Source organism: Tetrao urogallus (genome assembly GCF_951394365.1).
Source record: "Tetrao urogallus genome assembly, chromosome: 2".
NCBI classification, from domain to species: Eukaryota; Metazoa; Chordata; class Aves; order Galliformes; family Phasianidae; genus Tetrao; species Tetrao urogallus.
The window spans coordinates 81,453,865-81,471,146 of NC_136814.1; the positions used below are offsets into that span (position 1 = coordinate 81,453,865).

A 17,282-nucleotide genomic window follows, 5' to 3' on the forward strand; every position below is an offset into this window, starting at 1 on the left:
AATATCCTGCATGTTCAAACATTCTCCAGCTGTTACAACACTGTGATCTAGTGCAGATGTGTTTATGAAATTATGCATTTTGTATTACAAGCATTTAAAATGAAAATGCTTTCTTGCTCAATCATTTAACCGGCATTACATTTCAAATGTAAGTCTAATCAGAGGCATTTGGTGTGGGCTTTATATCAAGCATTAGGGTAGATCCTCAGCTGTAATGGCGCAATGCAGTCCCTTCTCCTCACTTAGTGAAGTTCTCCTAGCCACGTGACAAGGCCAAGTCACCCCTGCAATAAAAACTCCTTTCTCCTCCCAGCCAACGCTAGACTTCTGAGCTTTACAAACTACAGCAACATTTTTAGCCTGTATGACTATATTATATTGTTTTGATCACAACACTTAATTTGGCTGGATGTAAAAGAACTGTGCCCTTGCAGAGCTCCAATAATCAAGAATATTAATATTTATCTTACCACTAACAAATGTGGTTTGACATCCTACCATACATATAAGGATATCCTTCTTCCACTAGGTTATTGAAGAAGTCCAAATTGTCATCACAATATGTTGCCTCTGTAATTCTAAAACTGCTTTCCAATTCCACACACACAAAAAAAACTTGTACTGGGGAGGGTTATTGTTCCCCATTCACATATGCATATATTTTTGTATCTCTTTATTATGCAAAATAAAGAAAACTGAAATTTGAAAACTGAACTAGAAATACATCTGCAATCATAAGGCATGAATATTCAATATTTTTCATAATTGTAACAGAACATTATTGAGGAATTAAACGACAGATGGGGACACCAATGTGTTTTGTGGACTACGATGCAGATAAGAACATACTTGATATAAGAACATAATTGGAGTCATGTTGGCAAGAAGACACCTGTCTCAGAACAAACTACTTGCATTTAAAACTTAAATTATCCATTCCATTTCTCTTTAATATTAACTCTACAAGCAGTGTAGATCAGTATACATGAAATTTTAAATGTTCTTACGTTGCTAAAGCTGCTTGTTGTACTTTAATATAACTGCTTACAGAAGCAGCTTAAGCTGGTTTGCCTGTCACATTTCGCGACACATTCCAGTTGAATATTTTCAGGTTATCCAGATAGGAGATATTAATTCAACTCTATAGATTAAACATTTATTTTTAAAATGGATTCATTTAAGAAAGATATCACTAAATAATCATATGGCGCTCAATAAAGCTGAAAATTTTCTATGTAAGAATGGTAATGGTAGCTCTTAAAAATCTTAATCATTTAAGATTATATTTTAACAAATCCAAACTCATCTTCCTGCAACCTCATACAGAAATAACAACACACATAATAAGTAAGCCATTTGTGTGGATTGTCTGGATTGTGTATGTGTGTTTTATTTTCCCTGCAGCTACAAATTTCATTTTTTTTTAATGAAAACTACACTATGACCAACACTACAGTTTTAAATAACTGAGAAAAAGAAGATATTCTTACCTTTTCAACTGCTACTTGTTTTGATGCTTTTTCTGTTTCTCTCTCTCTCTTTTTCTCTTCTTTCTTTTTTTCTTTTTCCTTCTGAGGAAAACAAATAAAAGCATTAGCTAATACTCAATAACAATGCATTTGCAAACATACTGAATGTCCAGTCATATAAAAGAAAGATCTTCAGTTAGTCCCTTTGAATTCAGAGCTTATGCTCCTACCCACACTGCTTCCAGAAGTGATCTGTTTTGCTCAAATAGTACTACTACAAATATTAAATTTCATTTTGCAAGTTTAAGAAAATATTATTTTGCTTCTCACCTGCATTTCCACTTACAAGCAGAAAGAAAAACATACCACTGGTGTTTTTTTCCTAAGAAAAGACCTGAAGAGAAAAAGTATCTACAACTGGACACAGAATACAGCTGAGGTGAGGACAAACACAAAAATAGCTTACTGAAGTTTATTTTGTTCGTATCATATGATCTAACTGCTCTACCCCACCTTCTGAAGTCTTCTCACGATCCATGAGAACTCTGGTTTTGACACTTGCTCTTAATATTCACTAGCATCTCTCTAACAACACTGAAATCTCACAAAGAACAGAAAGAAACAAGTGTGTCATCTTTGACTAGTATCAAAGATTACCACAAAAGAACTGTTTTCCTTGTAGCATCCATTGCTTTCTAAGTCAAAACAGAAACCGTCTTGAATTTCTGCGTCAGGGATCACTCCTTGTCTTCCAGTATAATAATAAGTGGCTATCAAAGACAGCATAGAACAAGGTTCAAAATAAAAGGAGACTATTTTCTACACATGCTGTAACTAAGCTGTGGAATTCCTTGCCACAGGTCATTCAGTTGCTAGGAGCTAACATGGTTTGAGGGGAAATCAGAAAATTTCCAAAAACTTCCATAGTTTAGGTTTTGCTGGATTCAGCAACACTTGACATCATAAGATCTGAGTTATAGAGGGAAGCTCTGAAACTTCCAGTTTCAGCTTTGCAGTTCTTTTATATATATATATATAATATATATATTATATATATATATATATATAAAATATATAATATATGATATATATAATATATACATTTAAGTAAGGTGGCAGAGAGTAAACAACAGATCAAGTGGTGAGGGGTAAAAGGAAAGGGAATTCGTGGCATCTGCCATGGAAGGAGTGGAGAGTAATCAACTGACTGATAACCTCTCTCACTAATACAGCTTCCAGCCTGACCAAAGAACTGTAAGACAACATGCATGTAACCTTAATCTTCTGCAGAGTTACCAGTTTTTAAAGGCCGATTGAGTAGTGTTAACATAATACTCCTGCATGTAGAATGTTGACTTTGGTCATATGAAAGACTTAGTGAGTCATACGACAAGAGGTTGACCCAGAAAGGAAACAAAAGAGCCGTTTCCTCTGAAAGAATCATAGCAGTGCTATGGAAGTTGTGTCCCATTTATTAATTCAAAAGTGCACAGGTCTAACAAGACCAAAGCACACTCCTCCAAGCTCCTGCTCATAACATACAGAAGATGGGGTCTCTCGAGGCATCAGGAGCCATTGTGCCACTCAGCCTCCTCTAGTGAACAGTTACAACACAGGTGAGGGATGTGAAAAGAGGGAAGAAGTGAATCTGTGCAAGCTCTCCCACAGGGTGAAATCAACTGAGGCCTCACAGCAACTGCAGCACCAAGACAAAGAGCACCGAATTGCAGCCATTGATGATATTCCCCTGCATGGAAGGAAGCCTTGCAGGCTTACTGAACTAAGATTGCAAACACACAGCCATGCTTTTCAAATGAAGCTTAGCCCTTCTTTCATTATCGTATCGCCAATTCTAGTATCGATTTGAATTCTAAACGCTCCCCAAACGTTGTGACTGTAATCATGTACTGTGCACACATACACTGCTGGAGAACACTTCTTCCAGAAGTTGTTTATCCCTTTCCTCCCTCCCTATTTTTCTCAAGTTGAATAATTTAAGTACACTTGATCTCTTCTCCTGTAGATTCTCTTCTAGGACTTACACAACTATTTGTCTTCTCTCCCACTGGGAAAGGTTGTTCCAAGTGTTAAAACAGTACACTTGCTTCTCAGATACAATGATAGGTCACTACTTTCAAATGAACATAGAATTAGAGGATTTTGCATATTATCTTTAAGACTTCTCTATCTCCAGTTTGACTTTGACATATATAATTGTTAAATATATTTTACTAGAGAAACCTCACTTCTAGAGGAAAAAAAAATCAGGAAATTTAAATTCTTTGGACTTCAAGAGGGCATACAGTAAGTTTCATACAGCAAAAGCACCACAGAAGTGACAAAATACAAACAAGAAACACCTCTCAACAAACCCCACATTGGAGTGGAGATGCAAAGACAAATCCTAAGGATCTTTTGAAAAAGGATCTTTTCCAATTCCCAGAGACTTTATTTTCACTCACTCCTTTTCTGATGCAGACTTAAAAACCTGTAACTCCTTCATCTTCACACTTCACAGGTTCAATATACAAGCTTTCTGCTTCAGCTCCCTTAGATAAAAATGAATACAGACTAAATAAAAGCACTTCTCAGAAGGTGTATTCATGCCAGAACTTCAACTCAAGTGTTTCATTTCTTGCAAAATTAGTCAAAAACCACTATCAAGACCACTAAATGAAATTATACTGCTAACAACAATCTTTCATTTTTCCCCAAAATTGTTTCCAACAGTATGGCATACTAGTTATATAGCAGAATTGAAAAATTTGAATGCAAAATGAGAAGGTTGAGAAATAAATGGTGAATTTAATTATAGAGCAGCTGTTGAGATTCCTGCTACATCTTCAAAGGCACATCAAATTCACAAAGGCTTGTGGTCTAGTCTATGACACTAACTCAGATTTTAATTCATGCTGAATATAGCTAAACTAAAATAATTTATACTGTCTGGACATATTCTCTATATCTAGAAGAAAAAAAGATTATGTTTAGATAATAAACTTTTCATAGGCTGTATGCAGTCTCAAAGTGAAGTGTTCATACAGAAGAACCTAATATTGAACATTTGCATTTTAAAGCGTTCCATTTTTATTACACATTGTAACATTTACTGAAAGTTCATATAAATGATGCCTCATCCTCTTCTTCTTATTTGTGAAAATTTTTGAAGGCCTTTCTAAACATTGAATGTAAATTCAGTACATGTACACCTGCCTCAGCTAGAAGGGATATTGTAACAGTAGGAGTTAAAAGAAAAACAGAATTAATTTAGCGACACTTATCTCCAAGGAGACTGAAGTAAGTGACTGGAATAATACTGATGATTCTGAAGCAAGTAATATGGAAAAGATGTCAAAAATTATTCCTGAAGAGAAAGGCCAAAGTCACTCATGCCCATTAATTTGGAATGAATTGTCTTCACACAGCTCTGAGACACCAACTGTATCAGTTCCTTTGCACCCAGTCAGGGAAGCAAGGAGGAGAACACTTGAATGACTATTAACAGTTCAAATTCTCCAGTTAACTTGGTGAAATTACCCTACAGCAATGCAAACACCTGTGCAAAGCAGTAGATCAGATAATTTGAAAAAAGTTAGACCAGAAAGATATACCTCTGCTTTGCTCTTCTCAGCAGCAGCCTGGAGAGGAGAGGATGCCAAAGGTTGAGCAGTATCAGAAGAGGATATCTGTGCAAAACAGGAAAGAAATGAGAAGGAAAATAAGCAAGAAAAAATTGGAAAAGGGGTGGAGAGAGGCAGAGATAGCCAAGATGTGATTTTTATTCTTTTTCAGTAATTGTTAAAGTGTGGAAATAAAACACACAACACAGAAAAAGCAAAAGGAGTAGACAAAGTATTTGCATTTAACTTCTTAAGTTTTATCTGCATGAATTCTAACGGAAATCTGTCAAGCAAGAATGAGAGACCTACAACAGAATTCTCTGGAACAGCATACAAGCAAATGAACCTGCACAGAATCATATCACAGGCCTAAGAAAGACAAATCTGTTTCATTTGTTTTTCATTTTTTCCAATGTGACCACTGAAATATTAATGTCCCAAAGCACAAAGTCCTCATAGGAGGTTGAGAGAAGAGTGCCTTTGCTCTTGTTCACTGCAACAGTATTTTTAGTAAAAACAATGCAAAATAACTCCAAGTTATACATTAATTGAAGTTCTAATTAACTGTTCCTCTAAGATCATTCCAAAGGAACGAGGAGCTTAGGGTTTATGAAGCATGTACATAAAGCAGCATTCTAGAAGTAGAGCTCCAGATCTTCTCTAGTCAGGTGAAGCTTCTCTTCTACAAACCAGTACATAAGATTGCTGTTATCACTTCCAGAATTATCTAAAATGCATAACTGATCCAGTTTGCTCAAAAAAAAAAGGGATTTTGCTGAATTTATTTCCATACATCTGTCTATCCTGTTTCTTTATGCATAGTTGATCACTTTGATGGAAGCATTATCTTTTTGTTATCCTTACTACAAAAATACAACTGAATTACTTTCATCAAACACGAAGTAGATCCTCAGAGCTATAAAGTTGACACTTCTATACTGTCTTGTATCATCTCTACTATCTATGATGAAAACTTATAAGTAAGGGAAGCTACTGCAAAGCAGGTCATTACATTGGATCAAAATAGCCAATTCAGATGACATGTTTTTGCTGAAGTTAAAGGAAAAATAGCTGGAGAAAAAAACCCTACCTCATGCCCCATATTTCCAGTCCTGCAAGTGGATATTCATAAAGTGTATACGATGAGTTTTTTTCCCCATAAACCCATAAAGTAATTAATCATATATATATATATATATATGGTATACTCTATAATAATCCTTCTCAATCTGCATATCATCTTCATAAATTAAGGGAGTATCTAATCCAGGATAAGGCAACCTTATGAAGGCCTGAAATCATCATAGCTTTGCAAATCAAAGAGAAGAAGTATGCAAGCTGTAAGCTGACAGGCAGGGAAAAGCAGTTGCAAGTCTGCCTGCGCTATGGAACAGGATGTACAAGGTGAGAAAAAACACAAATGGTTTGAAGACACAAAGCAGAAATGCATTCACTTCAGGCTAAACTCCAGCTTTATGCTTTAATGCACACGTGACATATGCAAGTATTCACCTAAGCAGGAGTACAAAAGGTGTATGACTGAATATAATTTCTAAGAGAAGACACATTATAATGTATAAAGAACTGATTACATTTATATAATGAAAGTAATGACAGGAGTTTGGGCTGCTGAACAGTTTTATCATTCACCGCATCATGTTAAATTTGTTATCTTCTTTGCTGCACCAGATAAGGACATCTGAATGAAAAAAAAAAATCCAATCAAGTTAAATTGAGTGGCTGGATAAAGTTAAGCATAAAACAGGATTAAAAGACAGACTGATACAGTCCATTGTGGAGTTCATCAGGCTACCAGAGAAGCCTGGAGAATTACTTGCCACTGGGAATGTGTATCAGGGACAGCTGCCCAGCATCCTGCTCCCAGCTGGCACTGAGCAAACTAGCTCCTGAACTCAAAGCTGTCCAATCAGCCACGGATGCAGAGACACCTTACATAGAGCAAACCAGCTAGCATTAAGTCCCAGTAGTTCCAGCTCTTATGGTCTTTGTCCGTACTCAGATGTTTCATTGTGTCAGGTCTACATGCCAGAATTTAATAAACATCACAGCTTTTATTTTCCATCCAGCTGTCCCCCCAACTATTACTTTGAAAGGTTGTGGCATGTCTTTTTCTTTCCAAAGTGGAGCACACTTTACAGATAAGATGTATAGCAAAAACCACACTAATAATCTTTAATAGCATAAATCATCCTTAAGCAGCACCGACACTATCCTGATGACTTAGCTGCAAAAAGACAGACTGATCATTCAAACTTAGCATTAATAGCTTCTCCATGCCATCTCCACTGTTGAAACAGCCTGCGCCACTATAGGTCACACCAGACAGAAGAAATAAAATACTGATAAGGAGCAATTGCTGACAAGCTGTGCGTTGCTCTTATAGTTTTGCTTAATCTTCGTTTTTAAAATTATTACCATGATAAGGTAGCTCATAAAATGTCCCAGTTTGCTGGCAAGCTAATGAATCTCATTTGACTAACAAATGGCAACTGAGAAAGCATATGCTCAGTGACCTACTTCTATGCCTGTAACAATACTGTTGGGCAGTCAGCAGTGGGAGCACCAAGGTTGAAGCTAACTCCCAGACCCTGCCACTTGGGACAGGTACACACACCCAGTACCAAAACATGCTGCATTCCACGCTGGTGAGCCTGCCTTTCATGAATTGAAAGCCACACGTGCACCCTAAGTGTTTATAGCTGATCACCACTCAGGATTGCCAACCAAGGTTTTTAATAATAAATTGAAAACCTTTCTAGTAGACTGAGGTCATTGAAAAAGAACGCTACGTAATCCCCTCTCAAAGTAATACATGTGTTTTCCATTCAGTATTTATCAGCCTTTCTTGACACTGATTTACTCCTGTAAGACTGATCAGAAGCATCAGAAAGGAAGATCAACTCCAGTCCTGAGAGCGAGTTTAAGGACCTGAAAATGCTGTTGACCGCAAGCAGATATCTTCTCTTTTGAGCAGCAAAAACAACCTGCTTTGCACAACTGTTATTCCATAAGCAATACTTCTGTAACTACTTTTCTGATATTCCAGTTCTTAAACTCCAAAAATACAGGCTAATACTGACACCAGCAATGAAGTCTGAAGAGCAGACAGCAGGAGAGGTAGAAAATATCTTTGTATTCATTTAATTTAGAACTAATAGAAAAAGACATTTGGACAAGTAGATGACAGGGGTGAGATCTGTCACCAAGGCTATTAAAGACAAAGAACCCAAAACTCTCCCCCTTGTGACCATATGTATAAAACAACAAATCAATCTAGATTTCTATACCAAAAAAAGCAAGAAGTGGTTTCTAGCCATTTTCCAGAATTCAAATCAAGAAGCACAAAATAATACACTCCAACAGTGCTCTGGGATGCTATGAACAAAAGCTGATTACTGGCACTTCAAAGCAAACGACAAAACCAATGGCAATCCCTACAACCATCCATACATGCTGCTAGGAATAAAGCTGATGTGTTTGCGTGCATTAAAAATGTATTGTGAACAGACAAGTATCATCTGAATATTTCATTTAGTTTTTAATCGAAGAATAGTTGGGACTTTTAATTAAGAAGTGAATTCAGAGTTGGCTGAGAGGAAATGAAGTACAGAGCTCTTGAAGTCTCTGTATTTATACTCTTAAGATCATAAATTTTCAATCAAGTTTGAGACCAAAAAACTTGTAGTCATCTAATTTTAGCGATTTTTAAATCTCTGCATTATTTGTTTTAGGAAAGCTGATACATCAAAAAATGACTATTTCGTACAATGAAACTCAATGCAGGCTTTAAAAGCATTGATATTCAGTGCAGAACAAGAGAATACATGTTATACATATACGTATACATGTTATGTAAGACTTCATTTTCACTTATGATCTATAAGAGACTCTGGTTCTTAAAGTAAAAAAGAATGGATCTGCAAGCTTATAACATTTTTCCAATTCTCTGGCCTCCGTACTGGGAGATCATAGAATCACAGAATGAACAAGGTTGGAAAAGATCTCCAAGATCATCTAATCCAACCATCCATCCACCACCAATATTTCCCCACTAAACCATGTTAGTTCTTTGCAAGGATGCTATCCAGATACACACTATTTTACTTATTAATGTAGAAGCACCAATACAAACGTTCTTTGGCCCAATGGTTTTGATGCAGTCTATTCACCAGATACTATTTCTGTGAAAAGTAAGGTTAAAATTACCACCAAATGAAGCTATCAGAGAACATACACAAAAAACCAATAAATGATTTCACTGTAGTGAACTTTTCAATAACATATTTGATAGTAGACAACAATCATAGAATCACCAAGGTTGGAAAAGACTTGTAAGATCATCTAGTCCAACCTCCTACCTATCACTAACAGTGCACACTAAATCATTTCCCTAAATAGCAAGACCACACACTTCCTGAACACCTCCATGAAAGAATATTTCACCACTTCTCTAGGCAGACTGTTACACTGCCCAAACACTCTTGGAAAACAAGATTTTCCTAATATCCAACCTGAACCTCCCTGACACAACTTGAAGCCATTCCCTCTTGTCCCACTGCTAGTTACCTAGAAGTAGAAGCAGACTCCCACCTCACCACAACATCCTTTCAGGTCAATCATGTAAACACAAGTGAGTGTTAAGGTCAATATATTAGAAATTTTCACGAATTGTTATTTTCAGCTTTTCTAAAACCTCGCTCTTGGTATAATGCAATTTGCTACCTAGCCTTTTATTAAAGAGATCAAGCTGAAGCTTTAGAAACCTACATAAAGCTTCCATTAAATATGAAATTTACAGTGCTATCATTCACAAGATTTGAGAGATTAAAAATGAGTGCATTATGAAACCAGGTCAATATACTCAGGAAGAGCAGAACCAAATACAAAGGTGCCCTCGAGTGGCCAATTTAAATGCACACAATACACAGGGAAATAATCTAAATCAAGAGGTCTACTCCATACTCATTTGACAGGTTTTAAGTTCAGCTACTAGATATGCTTTTCATTGTCTTTATTACAGCACATCTCCAATACATGCCAACAAAATTAAATTAGTATTTTATTTTAAAGCAGTATCAATTGCAGACTTGTAACAAATGCACATACAACCAATAGCTTACCACTTTTAAAGGTCTACTCTTGAAATACTGAAAGCAGCATACGAATGCTGATGCACTATTACCAGTACTTATGTCTGAATATCTCCAGAAGTTCATTAGCCTAACTGGTTAGGCTTTTTAGTTATTAAAACACTGATATTCAGTGCTCAGATTGCTGGGCAAACAATACAGAAAAAAGATGCAGGGACCCACATTTGAATGTGCTCACCCCTCCTCCATTCTTTTTCGAGTGTTCATATCTCATTTCAGGACTACAATGAAGCTTGTGCAAAACCTAGCTATAGTTCTGTATACGTGCAGAAGTATAGACATTCATAAAATTTTCATTGAGTAGACATGCAATGAATATTCTGGGAGATTTTTTTCAACAGCATTTGATTTTGATGCTATATTTATTTTCCAACTCTAAGAGTATCCATACGTACTGTTGCTTACTCTTTGGGGTGTTACTTAGCTTCTCCTCTAGACATCAACGTCTTGGGATGCTAGAGAGAATCACATTAGCTTAAAAACTGACACTGGATAAACAGATGCTTTTAATCTCTTACTCAAGTGCTCTCCACTTCCCCTGTCCAACCTATGAGTTGTTTTCAATCTGCATTTCTTCCAGGGAAAACCGTCTTTAATAGAGCTTCTCAACATCTCAGAACACCTTTCTTCTCTAAAGTGGCAACACCTGCTCCACTGCATACCAAGATAACTTACATTTTCATGATTGACACTGAACTGGCAATCATCACTATGGATTCCAGCTTTAGCAGAATTTTTGTCTGCGCTATTGTATAGTAACTTGTAGTTAGGTCAGTCCACCCATGTTTACTCCTCATGGAAAGTAACTGATTCCTCATGGAAGTGGGGAAAATAAGACCCTGCTTCTTACATCAAATAACTCACTTAACCACTACTGGGCAAAGTCTAAGTTCAAGGCAAGTCAGTAGTGGTATACTCAGGTGTTGATTCGGGGGCCAAGCCTGCTTAATTGCTTCACTGATGACACAGTGGGACAGTTCATCACATCAAGTCTGAAGATGATACAAAAATCAGGAGGAGGAGTAGATGTAGTATGTAGGCATGATGCCATTCAAAGCAACATTGCAGGACAGCCCAACAGGAACCACACAGAATTCAAAGGGGAGCACCAAGTCCTGCATCTGGGGAAGAAAAACTTCATCCATCAGTCCAGGGGGGTCAACTGACTGGAAAGAAGCTCTGCAGTAGAGAACCCAGAGGTTCTGGAAGACAAGCTGGATGTGTGTCAGCAACATGTCCAGTTCTGGGCTCCCCAGCACGAGACAGACATAGGCCAGCAGGAGCAAGTCCAACAAAAGAATTCTAAAATGATTAAGGGATTGAAGCATCTTTCAGACATGGAGAGGCTTAGTGAGTTGAGAACTGTTTAGTGCAGAGGAGAGAAAGCTAATGCAGGAGAAGGAAAGAAATAGGGTGAAAAAAAATCTCAATGTGTATAAATACCTGGTAGCAGGGAACTAGGGAGACTGAAGCAAAATGCTGCCTATGGTATTCAGATATTTAGTAAAAGGACCAAGAGACACTGATCAAATTGAATCAGAGGAAATTCCACTGAAACAAACTTTTTAAATGTAAGGGTTGTTGAATATTGGAACAAGTTGCCGTGAGAGGCTGTGGAGTCTTCATCCCTGGAGATTCTCAAAACCCAAGTGAACACAGCTCTAAGTAGACTGTTCTAGCTGACCTGCCTTGAGCAGGTTGGATATCTCTAGGGGCTCCTCCAAGCTATTGTATGATTCTTAATTTAACTCATTCCACCAGCATACAAACAATTTTATCCCACTTTCACTATCCTTGCCCTGAAATCATAGTTCTTGTATGGGATTATCACACTTCCTTTTAATATCTATCTTCATCAGTGTATTTCAAGTATACTTATTACTTGATTCAAAAATTTTTCCATAGACCACTTAGAAAAAAATACTACGGTTCTTGTAATATTAAGAGAGGGGTTTGCTTTGTTTTTTAAGCCACCAGTAACATCTCCCCACGCCAATAACTGAATGTTTCTCAATGCTAGCTATTGTACAGCTACTTTTCACCAATCCTATCGTACCCAAATTTTTACATTTTAATTGCCCACATGGCACATTTTACACAACGCATTTGCAGCACTAATCTCCTTTAAGACAACTTTCTGGAAAATGTGTCATCACAATCTTTAAATTCACATCACATTTTATCCAGTTGCCTGTCTAATTTCAACCCTCTTAAATTATACATAGTGTTTTAAAGCATGGAAAATGTAGATCCATTATTCTTTTCTTTCCATGAACTTAAGAGTTTCACAGAGCTTCTCCTGCATACATAATTCACACTTTTTCTTAAATATAGAAATTTTGTTTATTATTCTCTGAATACCATCAGTACATGATAATGTATTCACTCTACATGTAGTGGAATAGTTGGTGCCATATCATTATTTCTGAGGCTGAAAGTACCTAGAACGAGCTTGAGATGATTCACTATCCACTGCAGTTTCTATATGCATTCTGAGAAGCTGTGTTTTCTTCTTTTATACTTTTTTTAAATTAAAAACTGCAGAGATTGCTTGCGAGAATACTTACATCATTTATCTTTAGATACAGCTACTTCACTGCTTCTTTTCCGTACTACATGTATGACATAACAGTCATTGTTGCTTTTTTTTTTTTTAATATCAAAGCGAGGGCACTACTTTATTTTATTTTTTGTTAGATAACATGGTGGCTTCAAACTTGACTTCCTAAAACCCTGCAAAACTTAAGTAATTTCTCTCGGCCATTGCATGTCTAAAGACACGGCCTTATTAACAACTTGCTCTCTACCTGATCAGTTATATACATTCAATTACAGGTATTTGGAACTCAATACAGAGATAATCAGTCAAAATGAATACTTCCTTCAGGAAAAGCTTTAAACAACATTTTACAGATGCAGGTACAGATACAGATGCATACACCGTTTGCCGCCTTTCCTGAGCGAACAAAGAGTTGAACCAAGTCACCCCTTGAGCACTTCAACTTTCTATGTATAGTCACAGCATTGAATTGTTTTATTTAAAAAAAAAATAAATAAATAAAAAAATCAGGCAAGCTACCCTTGTTCCAGCTACCCTTGTCCGAAAATCAGCTGTGTTCAGACATTTACTAAGCCAAGAGCTTTGACCTTCCATAATGCCTTCCCTCAACAAGAAGCAAATTCCACCCCCTGTTGCTACCTCAGACGTCATTGCAGATATTGGTGACAAACACATTAAAGGCTAGACAGAAATTAGACAGAAATGTTAAGAAGAGAAGCAGCTCTATCAGCAAAATTGTTCTCTCGGGAAAGATGATATTCATATTCCTACACAACCAGACACTGCCTTCACATTAGTTAAGCAGATTGTGCTCATTTGTTTCTTAGGATACAAATACTGAGAAGAAGCAATGCAGTCTAACTTTTCAAGTTTAACAATTACAGTTATTAATACTAATTTTCAAACTTCTTTCAAATAGAAAGTGATCTCTGAAAGCAATTTCCTAATTTTCAGTTCTGGATTCAAGTACTTAGTCTTCAGATTGGTTAGAGAATCAAAGGAAAGAAATAAGGCAAAAATGTGCACTTGCCAAATAAATGCTTTGTCTCAGTAGTCACAAAAGTAAGTTAACGCTTTAAGTATGTTCTCTTTCTCTGGGTAAAAAAGTCAGCCCTCCAGCACTTCTAATATTCTAAATAGATTATATAAAAACATACTCATCCTGTTTTCAAACTAAGTTGTACATCACCTCTTTTCGGTATCATACAAATGTTCTGAAAGAATCAAAAGTGGTGACAGTTCAACTAAAAAGACCACTAGCTTTAAATAAATTCAGATATTTTTCAACACTAGTTCAATTAATGAACTGCATACATTCCATTTTCAAGTCATTAAAATCTCTTGCATCAGCTGCTAGTGGTAGAAAGTCTATGGTAAATATGGCTTCCGCAATACAGGTAAGAAAAAAGGGAAAGAGAACCTGATCTAAAAGTCAAGAATAGCTTGATCTGCCATAGCTTCAACAATGAAAATATCATTAGAAGAAATAAAGTTAAAAAATAATTTTAAAAAATCCCTTTGCACAACAAGCATGCAGGCTGTGATAGCTGCAGTCTTCAGCTGGAATTCTCAACTTGCTTCTGGCTCTGCATCACTGCACCTATCTATGGCTTTCTTGAAAGCAGTATGGCAAAGTAAGAGAGTAAGTTATCCAGAAACATACCAATATATCCCAGACAAAAACAGCAAAAAAAATGAAGAAACAAAATAATTGTTGCAATTGTGCTAAGGTCTGGTGAGAGGAATAGAGGATGAAAAGCCCGAATAGAAAAAACCCTGAAGTCTGAGGGTGTTAAAGCTGCCTGCCTCACCCATACAGTATTTTTCCACTTGGGAGTCCCCTCTGTATACCCAGCTTTTGAACTATGCAAGCCTTCTCACTCTCCTAAAAATAATGGTAATTTTATATCTTGTTATCTCAGAATACGCCTTGTGTTTCTGATTAAACTTTCATTTGCTCTGCTTATATTTACTACAACACTTCTGTTAAGTCCTTCAGGTTATTTATTTAAGCGTCTAGGTTCAGATTCTTGGGGAAAGACATCTGGGAAGCTGCAGGCTGTGCTGCCTGAAAAGCCCTCCGGGAGAAAACAAGAAACAAGAAGCTTAATGGAACCCAAAGTGAACAACAGATTTACTAAGCAAGAGTTTTTACAACACAGATTGTAAGAGGAAAAACTGCTCTGCATGCTTTAGCACTCAGTTCTTACATGTTGCGTACAAAAGCAGCACATAAATACAAGATCCGCCTATGCTTAAAAGTGAAACTCAGGAGTAAGCCTGAAGTGGAATGATATTATTGAACAGCTTCATAATAGCACCCACGGAAAGTTTTAACATACAGAATTACCTGATATCTCTGATACGTGGCATCTGTAGTTGATTACAGAAATGATAGAAGCACTAAGCTGCAAGTCAACCACCACAGCATATTGCATAGTAATGCCACTGTACCTTAGATCATAAAGACCCTTAATTCTTTCATTTTATGAATTTTGTTTTAACAGATTCTATGCTCTATGTTACATTTTTTCAGAGCTTACATGTTGCTAAAAATAAATAAGAGGGCTTGGCAGAAAATAAATTTTAGGAGGACAATAGTATTCTGAGAGTATTTCAAATCAGTTGACTTGCTGCTCTCAAGGTGATTATTCAATAAGAAAAAATGCCCTATGAGCAATAATAATAATAAATGCCTATGAGCAATAATAAATCAGATGCGGTTTTCACAGCACAGAGATGACATATACCCCCAAGTAACACAGACAGCTTCACATTTTTACTTGTAGTATTCCTCAATTCTTTTGAATTCAAGCATCCATAAAAAGCCCATTGAACACCACGTCCCGCATGTTTCAAAATTACATCATATCAAAGCAAAACAGGAAGGTAGCCGGACTGAGAGAGACTGAGACTTGGCTTAAGCAGATGGTTGGTAGAAGTTTTGACAAGTCGCAACCTCACCACAGTATGACTGCAAACTACATTCTTTTGTACCAATGTGACTCTTACTGATGTTTGTCAACAGTTTATGGGCTGGTTCGGCCCGGTTCTGTGACCAGCAGGGCGGAGGGATCTGCGGATCCGTGCCTCCAGGAAAGGGGAAACAGGGGACCCCAAAATACTTGAAAACAACAGCAATAATCTGAGGTGGAACAAATGATTTACTAAATATAGTATTAGCAAAAAATACAACGAGAGAGAGAGAGAGAGAGAGAGAGTCTGTCTGGATGGTAGACAGACCTCACCACAATGCTGAGGTGAGATGTGCAGTCCAGTTGAGTGACTGAAGAAAAGCAAACGGCAAAGTGCAGAGGGTGAAGAAGAGGAATCAGGTGACCTTGCACAGAGTTATATCTCCTTGCTGACTGCAAAGCCTCCTGGGGAAATGTAGTTCTTCTCTGTCGGACGAACATTCGGCAGAAGTCATACCCCCCCCAGTGCATTACATGATGTTATGGTGTGGAATACTGATGACCAAAAATCATAAAACCATGACAGATGTTGTAAGAGAATTATGATAGGCACTGGCCTGACAAATACTACTTCTAACAGTCACAGGCTATACTGTTTAAGTAGAATGTACTTTGATAATAAGTATACATTTTCCTAAACATAATAAATACCAGATAGCTGCCTGCAAAGTCATAGCCATAATACCAGAAACCTTGTAAGTAAGCAGTTACAGATTATTACAACTGTATGATACTTTCAGAAGTTACAACCTTCCATTCTTTGGGCGGGCTAAAAGGTAATTGCTTCTGTGAGTAAAACAGCACGCCTGCCTTAAGGGCTTTCTTGAGGATTACATTTCCCTAAACTACCCTTAATTTAAAAAAAAAGATACTCCTGCTTATTAAGCTTGATATAAATTGGGCTGTCTGTCTGGCACTTACAGAAGTTATAGCCTCATTCCACGCTTGTTGCTCATCCCCTGCATCGGGCCAGATTTTAAAAAACTGATACACAGAAAAGATACAGCTCACAGCTGTGCAAACTCAGCAGCATATTACAACAGGCATATTCAGTACATTTGTCTGAAGACACTCCACTAGGTACAAAAAGTAAAATATTTGCTTCATTTGGTGATCTAATTTATTTACCGTTCTTTTTCTCTGCGTACATCAGAACAGAACTTTAACAAGTCAAATAGTGCACCTTTAAATTAGTGGCAGCAGTTAAATTAGAAAAATAATCCATGAAAAAGTCAAGTAATCATTAATCTGGAAATAAATTATTTCTACAAATGCACTTAGATGTTTTTTCTAAATCCTTTTCTCCTTGTATTACAGTATAATGAAGCAGCAAACACAAACGTTCAAACTTTTGAATTATTAGAATGTTTCAAGTTTAAATATTAAAACAATAAAATGAAAGGCACTCAGAACTCATCCACATTACCTTACTCCTTAAATTGTCAGATTGATTTTAACTGTATTTTTCCTCAAAATTCTTCTCATGG

The 17,282-nt window shown here is 36.8% G+C and overlaps 1 protein-coding gene across 1 annotated transcript in view; it reads right to left on the reverse strand.

The window, feature by feature from the left end:
• SMAP1 (small ArfGAP 1) overlaps nt 1-17,282 on the reverse strand; it is a gene marked incomplete at both ends in the record, with an annotated part of 93,216 nt that overhangs the window by 42,939 nt on the left and 32,995 nt on the right. The window contains 2 exons of the mRNA XM_079550094.1: nt 1,491-1,571; nt 5,081-5,155. Of these exons, the coding sequence (XP_079406220.1) occupies nt 1,491-1,571; nt 5,081-5,155 (156 nt within the window). The remainder of the gene's footprint in view (nt 1-1,490; nt 1,572-5,080; nt 5,156-17,282) is intronic.